Source organism: Rhinolophus hipposideros (genome assembly GCF_964194185.1).
Source record: "Rhinolophus hipposideros genome assembly, chromosome: 10".
NCBI lineage: Eukaryota > Metazoa > Chordata > Mammalia > Chiroptera > Rhinolophidae > Rhinolophus > Rhinolophus hipposideros.
In genome coordinates this window covers 42,440,503-42,460,603 of record NC_138056.1, presented here as the reverse complement: position 1 = coordinate 42,460,603, position 20,101 = coordinate 42,440,503, and the positions used below count along the sequence as shown (strand labels likewise).

The 20,101-nt window shown below is 48.5% G+C and overlaps 1 protein-coding gene across 3 annotated transcripts in view; it reads right to left on the bottom strand.

Moving 5' to 3' along the window:
- The window catches only part of DENND2B (DENN domain containing 2B), a 145,879-nt gene that overhangs the window by 24,567 nt on the left and 101,211 nt on the right, over window positions 1-20,101 (bottom strand). For all 3 annotated transcript variants that reach the window (XM_081062574.1, XM_081062573.1, XM_081062575.1), the window contains 2 exons: window positions 8,515-9,804; window positions 4,943-5,079 (listed from right to left, as the gene is read on the bottom strand). In XM_081062574.1, the coding sequence (XP_080918700.1) occupies window positions 4,943-5,079; window positions 8,515-9,804 (1,427 nt within the window). The remainder of the gene's footprint in view (window positions 1-4,942; window positions 5,080-8,514; window positions 9,805-20,101) is intronic.

Here is a 20,101-nt window from a genome sequence, read left to right as displayed (position 1 = left end):
ATAGATGTTTCTAAATTTCCTAATAGTTTGAATACCATGACGAGTCCCAAATCAAACCCTCTTTTTCTCCATTCTTCCCCCTCCCTCCTTTCTTTCCCCAGAATCAGAGTTTTGAACATTGATACAAAATCCAAGTCTCAACAGAGAACACAGATACAGGAGGTTGAGGCCCGGGGAAGGAACAGCTGCGCATCAGTGATAACCTGGGAGGAACCAGTTGGGAGCAACCAGGTTCTCAGGACTAGTCTTGTCTCTGGAAACCAAGCTCAGAAAAGCCTCAAATGCCTGCTCCTCCTGCCTGCCCAGCCTTAACACCAGCCTCTTTCTTCTCCAACAATGTTTAACATCCTCTCTGATATGGCAGGACACTAATCCTTTGGGAAATGACCGCTGCCCCAGCCCACGTCCTTCCTCCCCATCCTCAGCTCGGGCCCTTCACAGCCCTAGTTCACCTGCTACTCTCCACTTCCTAGACTGTTCCTGACTACGCTTTTGGAGCTGTCTCACAGAGACACTGCCAGTTATCCCTCCAGGTAGTAAGGGTGCCCAGGGGCTCGGCAAGTGCAGAGGCTAAGTAGGCCCCAAGTCCTGGAACCACTCCACGGAACCTGCTAAGATCAGGTTAATACCAAAGCAATGGCTTAGCGTGGGGCAAGGAGGAGGTCTGGGAAATAGGGCTCAGGACTGCCTCCAGCGGAGCAGAGCTACAGCAAGGCTGGAGAAACATGGCGAAGATTTAGGAGGGGCACGGATGGGAGACAGAAAGCCTGGCAGACCACAAGGCTTTGATGTGCACATCTGCCCACACAGCTTCCCTGAGGGCAGCCCACATGGCCCTGGGAGGTGGAGAAGAGGTAGGCCCTCTTCCCCGGAGGCCTGGTCATAAGCAACCCCATCTCATCTCATGATGCTCAGCTGGGGAAGCCAGAGGTCTCAACCCTTCCCAGCTTTGCTGATGAGATAAGGGACAAGGGCATGGCAAAGGATTTCTGCTCTGCACTCTTTTAAAGGGGCTTGTCACAGCCCAAACTTATCACACCCGATTCTCTTGAAGGGAGAACCCAGTCTCTCCCGACCCTGCCCCCGCCCTTCCCCACAGCTCCTTTGGTCATTAACCACATGTGCCAACACGCTCCCTCCCCCCAACACACCCAACTGGAAGAACCAGTTAGGGAAGGGTGTGTGTGTGTGTGTGTGTGTGTGTGTGTGTGTGTGTGTGTGTGTGTGTGTGTGTGTGTGTGTGTGTGTTAGCGCATAGGCACTAAGGATTTCTCCAAAAAGAATCCTAAGTTTCCTGGACCACACCCATGGCTAGGGCCCTGGGTCTGCAGCTTCCTTCCGCATCCCTTTCCGGGTTCCAATTAGCCTTTTCTCCAGGTTCTCAGCCTCTCCCCCTCACCACAGCCCCCTCTGACCTCCCACACACACAGTAGAGACAGGGTCAAGATAAAGACTCCCCCCCAATGCACAGCACATCAGATCAGGAGTTCTAAGGAGCCTCCAAGCCTGGACACCATTTCCCAACTGTCCAGGCACCGCTCCCTGGGCTGCAGCCTCTATGCTGTGAGGTGCCCGCTGCTCCTTACTGCTTCCCAGCCTGGGCACAAACAAGAGAAGAAGGCAGAGAGAGCAGAGGCTCAAAAACCTTTGCAGTCAGGCTGACTGGCCCAATCCCCAGCTGCCGTCCCCCTCAAGTTCCTGGAAACTGTCCCTCAGCCAGAGCTAGCTGACAGGAGTGGGAATGTCTAGAGGAATGCAGTCCGGGCTCCTTGGTCAGGCGCCGAGACCACTCCACACAACTCCCTACCAATCTGCTTCCTTGGATGTATTTTTTTAAGGGTCAGGCTCAGAACGCAAACGATGACAAGGCTTTGTGAAACCGCAGCATCTTCCTGGGACAGATGTCAAATTGGACAGGCAAGAATTAACAGCCCCCGGAAGCACCCCAACACAGTCATTCTGTTTTTGAACCCCTCTATTGCAAATTAGCAGGATAAACCTCAGTCTGCTTTGGAGAATCCCACCCCAGTTCCGCAGGATACAGGGCCAGCAAACTCCCGAGGCCCCTCATTCAAGTTCACTGCTCAGAGAAAAGACACGTACGTCTCTGGCCCCCAACCTCTAACAGACCAGGACTCCCGTCCAATCGGTAGGTCCCCAAAATGGAGACTTAGCTAGGGTGTTGTCTACCCTCCTCTCCTCTCCACCCCCCAACCAATCCACCTAATCACACATCCCAAATAGAGCTCTGTCTTTCCCTCCGCAAGAGCCAGGTAATCCAAAGGGAACCGGAAATGCCCATACCCTCACAGAACACAGGCTGGGCCAAGAACAGACAGGCTCCCGGGAAGTCCGGCACTGCTCAATCTGAGGCAAAAAGTAAAACTGACATTCAGAGCTCAGCAACAAGCCCCCACCCCCCAAGCCTCTGTGGGCGGGTCCAAATTCTTGAGCCTGTCTCCAGGGATGGAGAAAGGGATGAACCGACCGGAATCAAAGAGAAAGAGATATTCTCCCTAATATTTCCCTCTAGCCTCCGTGGTCGGGTCTAGAAATCCAGATACAAAGAAGGAAAACATGCCCAGGACACCAAACTAACTAACGAAACCCACCCCAAAGCAAAACCAGGTTCCTGGGTCACTCCCCTGCCCTCCCTCCTACACTGTCCCATGTACTCCTCCCCTACTTCTCTACACAAGGCACCAAAGATTCCAGAATCTGTGAGCAGCTAAGGAACATGCCCCAAATCCAACCTCACCCCGTCCCAGCCCTACCCCTGGCTCTAGCTCATCCATCCAAGAAGCATCTAAGCTGCTCCTGTATTTTCTCACCTCCTCATGCAACATCCCAAAGTGGCAGAAAGTCCCCTCGACCGAGGGAGGAGGCTGAGGCACAGATACATTTGCCTCCCTCTTCCTCTTTCTCTAACCTGACCTAAGACGTCCTAGAGAACAGTTCTGTTGCTCAGGACAGTGGCTCCAAAATTCTGACGCCCCCCAGGCCCAGACACTGCCCTCAAACAATCCCAACCAGGCCCTGGACTCATGGAACTCCGGGCAGTTCAAACGGTTGAAGCATCTCTTTCCTTACTGTAGTTCAGCTGATACGAGAATATTCCCCCACCTGAAGTTTCTGGGCAGCACAGAAGGGCTGCCGAAGCTTCTCAGAGAAGCGAGAACAGTGATGCCCGCAGTGTTGGCAGTGCCTCCTCTGCCCACTGCAGCAGCCACCCTGGTGCTCCCAAGGGCCCTGGGCAGTAATGGCATTACAACTCCTGTCAACTAGAGGAAGTAGGAATGCACTTGCACAGGGTGGGAGGCAGATGGGGTTGTGCCTCTCTCTGATCCCCACAGCTCTTAACCTCAACTTTGGGTGACCTGTGCGTACAAAGTTTGTTCCCAGTGGTCAGGGAACAGGCCTCCCTCCCCAAGCCCTTTTGCTGTTCTAGGGGATCTCACTCCCACAGCTTCCTGTCATGACCTAATTTTGGATGGCTGCAGACTATATCCTCCATTCTCGGGCAAGCAGTGCCTGTGTGGATCTGAGCACCGTGCTGTCGCCCCAGAGATGCTGACCCAGCAAGTTCTAAGGAGCAAACTATGAACCTGATGGCTTAGATCAAATGAGAGAATCAATGATTCTCTTCCTAAGATTCCACAGTCTTAGGAGAACCTAGACGGCTCTCCACTAGGACACTCTTCTCTAAAGTGTTAACTAAAATTATTTTCTCAGTCTCAAGGCCTAACACAGAGATAAGACTGAGAGGGAGTGGACAAGTGAACAAGCACACTGCTTCTCTTTCTTCAGCCACCCCACACTCGGACACACATTTCACGTGAGCAGAATTGAAGCCCCCACTAGGGAATGAGGCCAGAATTAAAATGAAAGCCAAAAAGAAACCCAACCCAACCTAGTATTGGTGTTTCATTGACCCTCGAACACAAGTTTGCCAACACCAAGTTCTCCCAGTTGTTGGAGGACAATTCTCCACGGTATCTTACATTTCTGATCTTTTGAGTAAAAGGAATTAATGGTTCCAGACTATCTTTCCAAAGATGTTTATATAGCAAACAGCCTTAGAAGATAGAACTAGCATCTCCCTCCAGGGCAGGGGCACATGTGTTTCCTGACAGAACAAGAAGGGTAATGTCTTCTTCTGGGCAGGTTTGCTGGCAGCCCCTTGAAAAGATGGGGATTTCCTAAGCTGAGTAGAGCCTCGACCCAGACCTCCTCCTCACTGCCCCATGAGATGTGGGAGCCAGAGGAACCCATGTGAACACTACATTCATGCTGCCTGTTGTGCCATGAGTGATAAAGTCCCTTTTCTGTGATCCAGGATTCTTGTGTCTTCTGCAAGCATCTGTGACACTGGGGCAGGCTACACTTGTTAACTTGCAAGCAGAGTAAAATCTCAGATGCTTTCACAGTTCTTAACACCACTTACTTTAAGGGAAGAATAAGGGAGATATATATTTCAAGAAACTAGGTACTGGGCTAGATACTCTGATGTGCATTTTACCTCATTTAATCCTAACAATAATCCTATGAAGTATTATTATTGTTGTTTTTGTTATCATAACATCATCAATTGAGAAAACAGAGGCCTCAGGAATGTTGAGTTGCCTAAGGACACACAGCTAAGGAAGGGCACCCATTGGACTCCAAAGCCTTCCGAAAATAAAAGAAAGGGAAGGATGTGGTTTTCCACCTTTTGTGTTCCCAGAAGCCCTTTCGGTTTCAGTTCATTCAAAGCCAGGTTTTAATCTCTTAGCTGCTCAGTCTTTGCTAAGCTGCTCCCTCTGATGCCCATTTCCTTGAGAAGTTCCAGCAGCTGGGCCATGGTTGCCCATGGTGAATGAACTGGAACCTGGGAGTGTCCCTCCTATTCCTGTTCTTCTGTAGCCCAGAGACCATCCAGCCCACCACCTCGGCCACTGCTTACCCACAATATCTTCATAGGCATTCTCTTCTAAAGTGCTTTTGGATCCAAACTTGGGTTGGCTCTCGGTCCCATTCTCAGTGGGAGAAGAGGGGTACAGGGACTGGAGACTGGAGGCATCCTCAAACTCAAAGGATTTTCTGTGGATGACAAGAGCAGGAGTCATTCCGGCGGAACTGGATTCCTGGGGCCTTCTTGGGGAGCGGCCATGGGCAAGAGCAAAGCTGAGCGGTCCTCCTCACAAGACCAGTTACTGAGCAAAGCACAAGTTGGATCCAAACTTACCACCCAAGTAAAGAACTAGATGGTGTGAAAGGCCCCAGCCTGGGTGACTGCAAATAATACCAGTAACAACTCCCACCGCTGGAGAGCGTGCTGAGTGCCAGATGCTGTGCCAAGTGCTTTAGTGTGCGACTGCATGAGTCTTCCCAAGGCCGCTGCTAGGTATTGTGCCGTTTTACCAATGAGGAGACAGGCTCAAGGGGATGACGTCAGAGGCAGGACTCGCCCGGGCTGTCTGACTCCAGGGTCCGAGCTTTTGACTGGGCCTCCGAGCCTTGACAATCTCCTCCTTGGGAAGTATCTGCTATTGCCACAGGAACTGAGTGCCACATCTGCCTTCAGAGCCTCACAGCATGGCTGCATCCTGGAGGGCTCCTGCATGGAGCAGGCAGTAAGGGCTCAACATGGACGGGTGATGCCAGGGTTGTTTGGGGGTCAGAGAAATAGTTGGTGGTGGGTGGTTTGTTGAAACAGGAGGGGCTGAGTCTTCAGAACAAATCACACCACTTCTGAGGTGGAACTAGGAGGGTGATTTGCAGCCAGCAGCTACTTCTAAGCTCCAGCTTCCCTTCAGTTAGTCAGCGGCTCCTTTCCATCCGCCAGATAACCTTCCCCTCTACTGTAGAATTTCAAAAGCACAGTCTGTTAGCTCCTCAGACATCCTGAGCCCACAGCACTCTCTACGACTCTCCTTCATCATGGAGGCACTTCCCTCACCTCAGACTTGACCCAGCTGAGTCCTCTCCCTCTCTGAGGCAGGTCTGAGAGGCTACCAGGGAGGGAAAGAAAGAAAGGCAGGGACAGATCCCTCCTCTCAGCCATTAACACCTCCCTCTTCTTTTGGGTACCATTAGACCTTTCAGCCAACGAAATCCTTTCTCTCTTATTTAATGAGCAACTCCTGCTAAAATCCTGGGGTGCGGTCAAGGATTAAGTGTTTAAAGGCCACGTCTTGTTCTCAGCTTGCCTGGCTACTCTGTAGCACTTGACACAACCGAACATTCTACACTGGCACCCGCTTTCTTTTGCCTCTATGACGCAGTTCCTCCTGGTTCTCAATGGCCTCTCTGGCAATTACTTTTCAGGCTCTTGTGAGGGATCTCCTTTTCCACTTGCCTTTCAAATGCCAGGGTCTCTCACAGTTCTGTCGTCAGGACTCTTTTGCTCACTCTGCACTTTCTGGGGGTCCAATATTGATGGCCATGACCACATCTACCATGATGACTCCCAAGTCCCTGACTCTAGGCCAGACATCTCAACCAGTTAAATAGTCAATGACTGAGCACAACGGTTCCGGAATGTAGGCCCTCAGACGTCTACTGGTCCGAGACCAAGCTTTCCCTGAGGTATATATAGTGGAGCCGACATCTTATGCAGGTAGTTCTCAGGTCAGCACATACGACACAAATTACGTTCAGCCAAGTGATCCTTGAAAATCCCTTAGGGAGGTACCAGGTCGAACATCAACATACTGTCTTTCATTAAGATTAATCTAGTCAGTTTCTCCCTCGGATTTTGCAACAAATGTCTTTTTCTTTGGTCCAATACCGGAAGAAATATTTGGCTTATCTTTTTTTTTTTTTAATTACCAAGTACATTAAATATAAGAATCATACCTGGCACAACACATACAAACTTACCATCTCATGCTCTTCAGGGGAATATGCTCACTGTGTGGAGAGGCAAACAAAACAACTTGTACTTTTTGAACCATTTCTCTTTTTTCCCCCAATAGCACAGATTGAAATTTGCTAAGTTAATTCTTATAGGAAGTGAGTCCGCCATATATGGTATATGTGTGTGTACATATGCTATAAAAATGTAATGTGTGTGGGAGTATGTGTAAAATCTTCGGGCTGATGCACTGTCGCCCCATCCCCCCCTTTCACCCAGCTGCTTTCTGCTGTTCTAAATTTAGCTGAGCAATTCCATGAGAAGGCTTCCCTCACTCCCCAGTCTAATTTAGACGCCTCTGCTCCCTCTGGGTCTCTGCAGGGCCCTGCACTGACATGGACTGGGGCACGTAGCATAGCATCTATGATTTATTTGTGCAACAATATCCTGCACCAGACCACAAACTCCTTGAATGGAAGAACCATGTCTTATTTGCCCTTTTCTCCCCTTGAGCAACACAAGACCTGGTGTCCAGCAGGCTCTAGATAGGTGTTTAAAGAAATGGATGAATAGAGACAAAGCAAACATTCTCAGTAGGCTGTTAAAAACTTAAAGAGCCAGCGACCTTGTTGGGGTGGGACAAAACAAGGGATTACTCTTCGCTAAGGGCTCTTGTGGCTCATGGCTCTGAACCTTTGTGATATCTTCCTCTCTGTACATGGCAAGAAAGTTTTTCTATGAGTTGGGATGTGCTGGATGAAGCTGGAAGTGTGGGGTCAGACTGAAGAATCCCAGAAGTGAAACAAACCCAATGCCCACCTGACTTTGGGTTAGAAGAGAAAGGCTTAGGGGTAGGAAGATGGGCGTCCCAAAGGAAGCCAGCTCCCAGCCTACCCCAGTTCAGAGAACAAGATCCCTGTTAACTTTCCCCAACTCCAACAGCTCCAAATCCTAAGTCACTGTAATTGTGGAGATGGCCTGGGGAGTCAGGGTCAGGAATGCTGAGACTGACAAGAAAGCAATGTGAGTCTCAGAACAGGTCATTCTGGGACCAGCCAAGATGTAAGTGAAATGTTCTTTCACTCCTGTCCCATCAGTCTCCTGCTGCAGGATCCAAGGATCCCCTCTTCATACAGGCCCAGGTTCCTGTATGGCCAGGCAACACTCAGGAAAGAGGCAATCATGTTCAATGTGTCAGGACTACTGTGTTCATGGTAGCATGCAGGATTCAGACATTGCCGCACTCAGAGAAATACATTTCTAATGCTGGCATTTCAGGCAGCCATGAGGCTAAGATCCTACTAGTCTTCTAGGCACTGCCTATTCTGTCTAAAAACAAGGTGGCCCTATCCTCCCACAGAGGACTGAGGAAGTTCCGGCAGGGCTCGGAACACAGCCTAACTCGACTCCAAAGGCTAAACCCAGCCAACATCTTCAGTAGACTGCATTTGGAAGAAGCGCTGTTACCCTCCCACTCATGTTTAAGTCCCTTTATCCTGAAAGAGCAGAAGAACAATCTCTTTTTCACCTAAGTCATGTTACCACTAACAATAATCTGGTGCCTCAGAACTTACAAGGCACCACTGACTGGGACCCACGACTACCATCAGCTTTTGCATTCTCCCCTGGAAAGAAAGCCACCGTGCCCAGCTACGAGACACTGGAGAGGCATGCGTTACCTGCTCTGAGACTTGCGGTGACCACGCATGTCCTTCTTAGGTCTCCGGGTGACTGGTGGGGCTGGGGTGGAGGGCAGGGGGGGTGGAGCAGCAGGCGTGGGCGAAGGAGGTAGACCATTGCTTGGCTTACTCTTGGGGTTCTTGTCAGCCTCATATTCAAAGGTGCGCTTGGGTTTGGGGACAGGATTCACAGCGGGGTCAGGGGAGCTCTTCGACGGCAGCAGCTGGGAGCTCAGGCTATTTCCAGGGGTCCCTGTCTTAGTGGAGCCACTGCTTTCCCTTTCCAGGGGTGGGCCCGCCTCCCCCCCAACTCCAGCCACTCCTCCTGCCCGGATGCCAGCGCTCACACTCGCGCTTCCTGTTGGTTCCTCCAAGGTGCCCAAGGTCCCAGTCTTCCTTCTCCCTCGGTCTACACTGTAGCAGCTGCTGGGGAGCTGCGGAAGTCCCCGGCCTGGTTGCTCCTTCAGGGCCTGTTCAATTTTCTGGATGCGACTCAGCACTGCTGAGCTCTCTTTCCTGCTACCATGCCCCCGGAGGAAGGCACTGGGCTCACTCCGACCTGGCCGTTTCTCTAGCCGGTAGAAAGAGTCCCGGACAGGGAGTGCCTCTCCCTCCTCCTCGGTCTCAGGGTAGGAACACTCAGAGAAGGTCCTGCTCATCCTCCGGAGACCCTTGAAATCAAAGGTCTTTTCTGAGCTACAGGGGGATGGCACCACGCTGGGACAGCCCACGCTGGGACAGCCCACACTGGGGCAGCCCACACTGGGGCAGCCCTCACTGACCGCCCACTCGCCCCCAGAGCCCTCCCGTTTCTCTCCACACGTGCTCATCCTGGGCGAAGCCTCTTGGCGACCCTCCCATGCTGAAATCTTCTCCCGGATGCCCAGGCTGTGGGCACGGGGGCCAGTGCGGTTTTGAAAGATGCTCCGTGGGCCAGCTGCTGGTCCCAGGGACGGAGTGCTGTGGGCAAGAGGGAGGCAAGCAGCTACCCCCTCTATATCCTGGGCTGCCCCTTGAACATTCTCCTTCTGGTCTTCTCTCTTGCACACTGTAGGGCTTCCGTCCAAATAACTGAAGCTGGTGGCCTTGAGGGGACAAATGGGCGGTGAAGTGTCTGGGGAGGAAGGTTGAGGATTCTGGGGTGAAGGATCACGGGGGTGCCAGTCCTTGAGGAGCAGCCGGGAGCTGGAGCGGCTTGAGTACCTGCAGGCTGACGTTTCACTATCACTGAGGGGGTAGATGGGACTCCTTGGTGGGGCAAGAACTGGAGGTGGAGAGACTGACTGAGACCTAGGAGCAAAAAAAGAAAGGAAAAGAAGAGAAAATGGCAGTGAGTGAGTGGCCTGACAACCACAGGCATCGTGTTTTAATCTTAGAGAGCTCAGTACCTCCTTCCCATAGAACTCTCAGGCTAAAAGTACTCTATTGAAGTCATGCACCTGCAAAGCTGTCCTCGAGAAAAGAAATAGCTCCTTAGGCAAGGAGGCCAAACTCAATGGGTCTCTCTGCCCAACTCATCGCCAGAGACTCCACGTACTGTCTGGAACAGAAGCCGGTTCCTTGACAGGTGAGAGCATCCCAGGAGTCTACATCTGCCAACTACACAACAGTACGACCAGTGGTGTGCCGTTAGATGTTTAACAATCAACTCTCTGGGGAGAAAACATAGATATGTAGCATTTGCCAGGTTCCACAGTATAAATGTTCCTACTAAGGCTGATTTCAAGCTATCGATGTGATGTACTTGAATGTGGAGCTGGGAAGGGATGCTAATGATCAGTTTTCATAAGGTGGAATAAGCAGCTCCAGCAAACATTTCCTGAAGGAGCCCCCAAAATGCATTCAAGCCCTTTGATCTGTCTCCTTAACAAGAAGTCTATCTCCCCCTGAGACTTCTACCAGACACAAGCTACTGCTCCTCAGCTTGGATCTTGATCAAAATTCAGATCCTTGAAAGTCTCAAAAGGATCAAGAGGGCCCCTCAAAAAAGAGACCTTCCCAGGCGGATGGGTGGCTCAGTTGGTTAAAGCGCGAGCTCTGGGCAACGGCGCTGCCAGTTTGATTCCCACATGGGCCAGTGAGTGGCCCCCTCTGCAACTAGAATGAAGTCAATGAGATGCCGCTCAGCTCCCGGCTGGCCAGATGGCTCAGTTGGTTGGAGCGCGTCCTCTCAACCACAAGGTTGTCGGTTTGACTCCCGCAAGGGATGGTGGGCTGCACCCCCTGCAACTAACAAGGGCAACTGGACCTGGAGCTGAGCTGCGCCCTCCACAACTAAGACTGAAAGGACAACAACTTGAGGCTGAATGGCACCCTCCGCAACTAAGATTGAAAGGACAACAACTTGACTTGGAAAAAAAAAAAAGTCCTGGAAGTACACACTGTTCCCCAATAAAGTCCTGTTTCCCTTCCCCAATTAAAAAAAAAAATCTTAAAAAAAAAAGAGTCCTTGCCATTCTAACTGACAAGGCTAATGGGAAGGGAGACCACTTCCTTATGCAGCCCTACCTTCCAGCAGGGGCATCCCATCAAACAAACAGCAGCTATTTCCCAGCTCCAAATCCACATACAGATCTTAGCAAATATTGGGAATAGTTGTAAATAAATGTTTTTATATATATTAACTCATTTAATCGTCATCAAAACTCTATAGTGTTATTATCACTTATTATCTTCATATTATAAATGAAAAACACTAAGGCATAAAAAGATTAAATATCTCATCGAAGATCACTCAGCTGGTTAAGTGGTAAAGCCAAGACATGAACTTACACTATGTTGCCTCTCTAAAGGGGAAGCAATGGCCTCTGCCATCTTTGTGAACGACAGGGGCCCCCAGACATAGCTCAGCAAAAATCCCCAGAGCACTAGGCACAGCCCTATCTTTTTTTTTCAAATTACAGTTTATTGGAGGTGACAATGGTTAGTAAAGTTACATAGGTTTCAGGTATACAATTCTGTAATATATCATCTAAATATCCCATTGTGTGTTCACCACCGAGAGTCAGTTTTCCTTCCATCAGCATATATTTGATCCCTTTTACCCTCATCTCCCAAGCCCGCCTGCCTCCCCACAGCCCTATCGTGAATGCAGCATCATTCAAGTGTCAGAGGACTTCTTGGTCTTCCCTGGTAGACCATGATTTCTCCTAGGTGGAGAGACACATACTCAGTATCTGGAAGGTGCTCAGTGAATGATGAACAAATAAAGAAACAAACAGATAAAGGTGAGCTTATTGCACAGAGCTGTGATTATATTTCCTTTCCAGTATACTTTTCTCATTGTCTACTTGGGTAATCACTGTCAACTTTCAGGGTTCTTCCCACTTTTAGCTCAGTGACAGCAGGACATTGCCAGCACTGCATGCTACAAAGGCCTACCTGACCCTAATGTCACTCATGGCCCTTGGAGCTGGGCAGTCCAGCCTTGCAGGCTCCAGAGTGCCATGCCATCCACAGGAAGGCAGCCAGCTGCCCCCGAGCCAGGCGGCTGTCACTGCTTGCTCACACACAGAAAACTGGAGCTCGGGTGAGTCAGGGATTGGCCGACAATTCCCTGTTGGGTCATAGCCCCTGGCTGCCCCCGATCAACAGGAAACCTCAACATGCTTAAGTTGTTTTTAAAAGGGCAAGTCAAACAAGAGCCATCCCACGTGTACATGGGCACAGATGAGAGAAATTCGGTGCCTAGCCAAGCCAATGACCAAAGAGACTCTGCTCAGCGAGGAAGTGTGAACAGAATAAGCCTCAGCGCTCCCTAGGGTAGGCAGTGGCAGGGCACTATGCCAGGCTTGAGCCTGGGGAGATCCCAACCTCCTCACAATCAAGAGAGGCCTTAAGTCCCTCACTTATTTTACAGAACCATGGATGCGGAAGGTCATCAGTCTAGCCCTGAGAGCCAGTGACTGTCTGAGCCTCTACATTTCAGTTATTCTCAATTGGAAGTGGAGAAGATGCCTTTAATAAAGGATGACCTTATCAATTGTTTATTCATTCAACAAATACTGAGCAAGCACTCACCATGTGCTAGGCCCATTACTAGATGCTAGATACAAGAATAAACAAGAGACAAAAATCATGTCCTTGTGAAGCTTCACTTCTAGTGGGAGATGACAGACACTTAATGAGACTCAGAATCTCTTAGGAAGCCTTTTCAGACTACGTTATGTCTCATCGCTCCAGACATTTTGATACATGCTCCCCTAAGGATGTGTCTCCTCCACCCCCAAGGTGAGAATTTACCAGTCCATGAAGCCACTGTTACTTATGCAGGCGTGGTAGTAGGGTGAAGTGGTGGGTGGCACGGCTCCCGTAGGTGGGACAGAAAAAAATGTTGATGATCTCTGCTTTGTCTAATTCCAGCATGCTTTCAGAAAGAATAATTCTTAACTTCCCTTAGTAGTCCTAGCATGTAGAAATCCCAAGTTAAGAAATTTTCTCAATGCCTAGCCTGCTTTAACTGAGTTTTAGTTTATTCCCTCTTGTGAAGGAAAACACAGAGAAAAGACTATGTGTTTCCTTTACAGGTCCTGGCTGTGATCTGAGGCCCAGAGCTGCAAGGGCTCCTTGCCTAGCCTCCCCACACAGGCCAGGCCCAACGTACTCCAGCACCTGAGGATGGAAAAGGGGCCCCACGCTGACCTGGGGCACAGGCATCCATAGGCTCATGACAGAGAAGGCAGCATTCACTCACTCCATGCTCCTAGGGGTGAATGTGTAAACAACCTCCCTTCCTTCATGGGGTGTGATTCTCACTTGAGGGTGGAACTCACTGCTATTTCTCCATGTTTGTTGGGAATGTGACCATGGGCAAGCCACTCACTCTCTCTGAGCTTTTTTTCTCTCTCTTCCAGCTTTAACTCCTCAAAATTGTGCTAATACATCACAGGGTTGTCCTATTGGGCCAATGAGACTGTGGGTGTGAAATGCTGTCATACACCGTAACTCACTGTGACTTAATTATCATTAGTACGGAGTTTTGCAGCAGCTTATTCCAGGCCAGTTGTTCTCAACAGAGAGTAAGAACACAATGGCCTTGGGGTTCAGGTTTCAGCACAGCCATGGAAAAGTTACCAACTTTGGGCAAAATCACCTTCTCTCTCTCAACTTCAATTTCCTTGTCTACAACAATGGAGGTTAAAAGAACAGTATCTCTATCTTGGAAGGTTGTTGTAAGGAGCAGAGACAGACAATACAAGTCAAGTGCTGAGCTCAGTGGCTAATACATAGTCTTCATTCTTAGCTTGGTAATTACTAGTATTAACAGGGAACTGACGATTCAGTCACTGCTTGGCAAACTTTTTCAAACAGCTAACTTCTCTGTCCCTGGATTCTAAACATTCGGGGCGGGAGGGGGAGAGAATAAATTAAATATGGCCATAAATGCTTTGCAGCTCATGCTATCAAAAGGTGGAATCTATTTTTCTGTCCTTTGAGTCTAGACTGATCTTGTGATATGCTTTGACCAATAGAATGTCATGGAAATTAAGGTGTCAAAGTTCCAAACTTAAGGTCTCAAGAGGCCTGACCATTTTCCCCTGCGCACATTTGGAATGCTGCCTGAGACTGTCACGTAAGGAAGCCAGTCTAGTCTTTTAGAGGATGAGAGGCCATGTGGAACATAACCAAGGAACCTCAGCCAAGAGCCAGCTACCACGTGAGACTGACACGTGAGTGTGGTCATCTTGGAGCCAAATGAACCCAGCTAGATGAGTGAGCCCAGGGGAAACCAGTAGAGGAACTGCCCAGCAAATGCACAGAAACGTTGGGAAATAATAAACTGTTCTAAGTCACTACATTTTAGGGGGGGGTTGCTACAATGCAACAGTAAAATGATGCAGGTGGGAAAGGCCAGACTTGTGTATAATTGGCCTGCCTCCTCCCACTGCAGAACCACTGCCCTGGGCCTTGTATCCCCATGCCTGTCTCTTTCACCTCCCATCCTCAACTGGGCGGAGTGTCTTCTCCCATGGTCTCATCCCTATGCTGCTTTATGTATCCTCAAACCCTGATTTTTACTGCTACATTTCCAACTCATTCCACAAAGGACAGAAAAGGGCCATCTTTGTTCTTCCCCCCCCCCCCCAAGCATCTGGATCCAGCTGTATCCCCCAAACACTGATCTACTTGATGACTAAGTCCTGTCAATTCTACACCCTTCACATCTCTCAGACCTGTCCTCCTCCTTGCTATTCCCACTGCTCCTGCTACTTCCTCAGTTCAGCTCTTATCTCTCACCACAACTATTAAAACAATCTCTTAACTTACCTCTCTGCCTTCGTTCTTAACCCAGTTCCAATCTATCCTCTCATCTTCCGACATTTTTATAAAATACAAAACTCATTATGCTTGAAACTCCCCACTATCTATAGAATGAAGTGCAAATTCATTGGCACGGATGACAAGGCCCCCCATGATCTCAGCACTGGCTGTTTTCCTTTGTCATCTCATATTGTCTTTTCTTTAATACAAGCCTGCCTCCCACCCTTAGCCACATCCAGCTGCTTGCTTTTCACACCTCTAGGCCTTCACACATTTTCTTTCCTTTGCCTGGAATGCTGGCCTATCCACTTGCATATCTCTGTAGCTCCTCTACAGAATCTCTCTTGACTCTACTCCTTTCACCCAGGTGGAGATGGACAATTTTTGATGCCTACACTGTGCCTGGAAAAATGTCTATTATAGTACTTGTAACACTTCATGGGACTCTATTGTTTCCTCACCTTCTTCCCTTACTAGACAATGAGTGGACCTACTTGAAAGTGGTGACAGTGTCTTGTTAATCTTGATATCCCCTGCTCTTTGCAATTTAGTAGAAATTAATATAGTATTTGTGTTGAATAATTAAATTAATGAGTAATAAACAAATGGTTAAAACCTTGGTGTCCTTATGCCTGCCCAGGGCATTGTTCACAGACTTCTTCACTCCTCCTTGTGCCATGTGGCCAGAAGAATAACACAGAAAGGGACACTTAGTACAGCCCAGAATGGCTGTCAGTCCCCACGTCTTTTCTCATGAGGCAAAAATCGTAGATTAGAACAAGAGTCTAGAGAACTGGATTCTCCTCTGGTCCCTGCCCCATCACTTCCTGGGTGTGCTCACGGGCAAATCACCTAAAAATTCTCAGAGCCTATAAAACAGAGGGAAAAAACTTGCTATGAGTATCTTAACATACTAGCTGGGTGACTGAAATGATGTAAATTTTGAAAGTACACCATTATGAGCACCATAAATAGTTCCATGAAGGCAGAAGAAATATGAAAGAGGGGTAATTAATTATAAAGCGGCTAAAAGACACGTAAGTCTCTGCTCTTGTCATCTCTCGCTCTTTATTCTAAAATCGCAGAGCTTGCCCCTAGGGAGACAAACCCTGTGAAAATGGGCACTCGTGCCATTGCCGTGTCAGCAGGCAGCCAGTTGTGCTGCTCAGCACATATGTGGATGCCAACACTGCAGCACATGACTGGCCAAAACCAACATTTCAGGAGAGGGAGCAAGATAAACAGACAAAGGAGAAGGAGGGGGGGGGCAGAATGTAAAGGAAATTTAAAAGAAATAGAGGAGCATAAACGCTCGCACACAGACAAATACATAAGACAAATGGGTAGGATAGAAAGGGTATGAAATAAGGTATGGAAAGAGAAATTTAAAGAGAAAGCAGTGTGTGTGTGTGTGTGTGTGTGTATGTGTGTGTACATAAAGTGAGAGTTAAAGTACAAAATATTGCCCTCTCTTCTGGTATTGTTTCACAAGAACACGACCCAGCCCTTGGGTTAGTGACCTGGGCCACTGTCAAATAACACAGCAGGAAATATTTGTGGCTAGGGACGCCTTGTATATTGTCAAGTGCACCCAGGGACTTTTTTTTGGAAGAAAAGCTATCTTTATTCCTTAATGACAAGATAGTTCTGAACTCAGCATGTTCTGGCCACAGGGCTAGCAGGAAGAGGACCAAGTTGGGGCCCGCTGGGGAAGGTTTCTGAGAGTGCAGGAAATAGCTCAGGGGCACCGAGATGGGCTGTGGGTGCCTGTCTGCAGGTTAAGGTTCCACAGGGCCCAGCTTCCAATATGCGTCGTCCCTACTAAGCAGCTGTTTAGCCTGGGAAACGGCCCTTCACCATTCCAGGTAGTGCCCATTGGCTCAGTGGACGACCACATCTGCCCACTACTCAGCGACTGCCCCAACTCTGGACATGGCATTCTCACTGTGCTCTCCAGAGGCCATCCTCTGCAGCACCCAGGAGGAGAAAAGGGAGAAAGGATGCCTGAGTTCTCCATCAGCAAGTCCTCAAGTTTGTTCCCTAGGTCAGAGCAGAGGCTCAGCTCAACTCCCACTGACACCCCACTCTGGGACAGCTCTGATACAAAGCCAAAGGACAGGGTGACATTCACAACTTGGCCTTCCTGATCCCAAACAACCTTATCTCGAATGGGTGGGAGGCTGCATTAGGGTCTGGGACAGCTCATCCTCCAGGTGGAGCTACATACAAGCCACCAGCTACAGAGACTCCTGAGGTCAATTTCGGTGTGCCAGCTAAGTAGAATGGTAGCTACCTAGAGTCAGAGCAGAAACGGAGCCACCTTTTCACCTCCAGAAAGCTCACCAAAGCCTCACCTGCCTGCCCTCAAGCTGATTTCTAGGGAAGCACAAAGAGGATTGGTGAACTCTTCTCTGGTTGGGAACCCCAAGTTCTTCTAAGAAGTAGCAGCAATGAACATAGAAAATGTACAAGGTAGATGCCCTGTCCGAGGCAGATAAAATATGATGCCTTATAGGAACATCCCTCATAGCCTAGTCGAGTAAAAATGGGACAGCTATACAAAGCAGAACCGGGCACTATGTAAAGCCCAGAGGGAGAGAAATGCGGGTGCAGGAAACCATGCTAAAGATACTTGTGATGGTTGTGAAACATGGCCCCCAAATTCTTTGACATGTCTCCTGTCACAAAGGCCCCTCCTCTTGTCTAGGTCCTGTGACTGCTTCACCACCAGAATACAGCGGAAATGCATGTGTGCCCATTTTCAGATCCAGATTTCAAGAAAGCAGCAGCTTCCACTTCCTGTCTCCCACGCTGTGAGGAAACGCAGGCTGTGTGGAGAGGGCACATGTGGGTGTCCTGACTGATGGCACTAGCCAGCATCAACCCCCAGACATGCGCGGTAAGCCGCCCAAAGGTGATGCCAGTCCCTAGACAGGGAGTCACCCTAGCCCCGAAGTCTTCCCAGACATTGTGGAATGGGGACCAGCCATCCCTGTGGTATTCTGTAGAATTCCTAATTTATAGTCTAGAAGCACAACACAATGGTTGTTTTACACCGTGTATTTTAGGGTAGTTAAGTAGCAGTAGATAGCGGTAACAGATTTGGGTACCTAGAACTGGCGTATTGTTGAAACAAAATCCTAAAATAATGACTTTGGGATTGAGTGACAGGTGGTCAGGAGGAGCTGAAGGGAAAATAGGAAAATGTTCTTAGAAGCTAGAGGAAAGAAGACCATGGTAATATTGAAAAGTTTAGTAATTCTGTCAGCTGGGGTAACACAGAAAACAAGAAACACGCCTAATAAATACATAAACTAGCTAAAGATATTTCCAGGCAGAGTGCTGAAGATGTTATCTGACTTATTCTAGCTACCTACAGTAAAAGAGAAGAGATGAGTCAAAAAGGGAACTGTTCAGTTTTCAAGCAAAACTTAAAGGAAACATAAATGGGCTTTCTGGATTAGAAAATAAAACTTCTTCCATTCTCAGTCTCTCTAGACCAGAAAAATTCTCAAATTAAGAAATGGCTTCCAGATTATGGTGATAATTGTATAGCACGTATGAATGTGCTTGTGTTTGTGTGTATGTGTGAAATCATCAAATTGTACACTTTAAATTGCAGTTTATTGTACTTCAATTATTCCTCAATGATTTTTTTTTAAATCTAGAGTAGTACTGAAAGATCCTTTGTCAAGACGAGAGAGAGAGAGAGAGAGAGAGAGAGAGAGAGAGAGAGAGAGAGAGAGAGAGAGAGAGAGAGAGAGAGGAGAGAGAGGGAGAGAGAGGAGAGAGAGAACTAAATAAGCGTCCCACTGTCAGCTAGCTATGTGGGTTTAGCTTCCTCATATGTGACATCAAGTAACTGAACCAAATGAACCCCAAGGTCCCCTCCAACTCTAATATTCCACAAGAGTACGTGCAACACCTGCAAAGAGTTCCAACTGAGTAGTGAAATGAGCCTCACACAAATACCCATCTATGAGGCGCTGTTTAAGCGCCATTTGGAGGCTCCAAACTGAGGGTTCTAAGAGTGAATACAGAGGAGAAAAGAATCCTTCCTAGCTGGGTGGTCAAGAAAAGCACTGGGAGGGAAGTAACGTTTGCATCCAGACTGGCAGAAATGTAAGGTGTGCGTCAGAGAGCAAAGGAAGATAAGGGTAGAAAGAAAGATTAGGGCTTTTTATGAAAGCTTTACAAGCCAGGCCAAGTTTGCCACTATCATAGATGACAGTAGATTTTGAGTAGGGCGATCCCAGTAATGTTTGCAGCGAGGTGAACGTAGTAATACAACAAAACATCAGAAGGATCAAGAGAGCTAGGCTTGAGTTCTTCCTCCCATTAGCTTTGTGTCCTCAGGGAGAAGCTCCTTGTCTCTCTGTTTTCCAAGCTGTAAGTGGGTTAGACTGAAGGAATTCTAGGGTTCCTTTTCGGCTCTGCCTTTCTGAGAGTTTCTGGACTGAATGCAAAGGGAAGCTAAAGTTAATAAGACCCATGAGGAAGGAATCAGATGGCACAGTGGCCTGTGCTCTAAGAAGCTGAGCTCCCAACCATCTACTTAACTGGTCAACAAATAGTTACTGTTTTCTACATATTAGGCATTGTTCTAGGCTCAGGGGAAATGGAAAGAAGTCGGTCAAAATCTTGACCTCAAGAAGTCTTCCCACACCTACATCCAGAGGCAAGGTTCCCAAACACAATATTGATAGCCTGTATTTTCAACTCGCAATGACCCAGGTGCTGGGGTTTCATGGTGAAGAAGCTGTTGAGGAAATCAGCAGGCAAGGCAACTCTTCTCACAACAGCCCCTGCTGCCTGCCAGGTCTTACAGCACAAGTGAAATCTACCGAGAGCAACAAGTGGCAAACGTCATTCCATGTAGGGGCTGAGTTAGCTCTAAACGTAACTCTTCCTTGTTTGCAAGTCATCAAGCTGCTTCCAGTCCCACCCCAGCTCATCAGCAGTGACATCAGAAAGCCTGACCACTGGAATTCAGGGGAGCTCTGAGAATCTCACCTCCCACCCCCAGAATTGGATGCAGCCAAATCTTATGAGCTGGAGTAGGAACAGCCTGTGGGGAGCATGTCTCTGGTAACTAAGGGTGAAGCTCCATCAACAAAGGGAAAGGGAAACTTCTCCAGGAGACCAAAACAGCAAAGAACAAAACTCTGTTGGTCAAATGAAAAGGCTTAGAGATCCTCCTCCTACATACATATCTTGCCAAATCAAGATTGGGCTACAAAGGAAAAGGAAGAATATAAATTAGCAAAACACCTGTAAAAACCTAATAATGGAAAGGAATTTAGGATCCTTAACTCATACTGGCTTA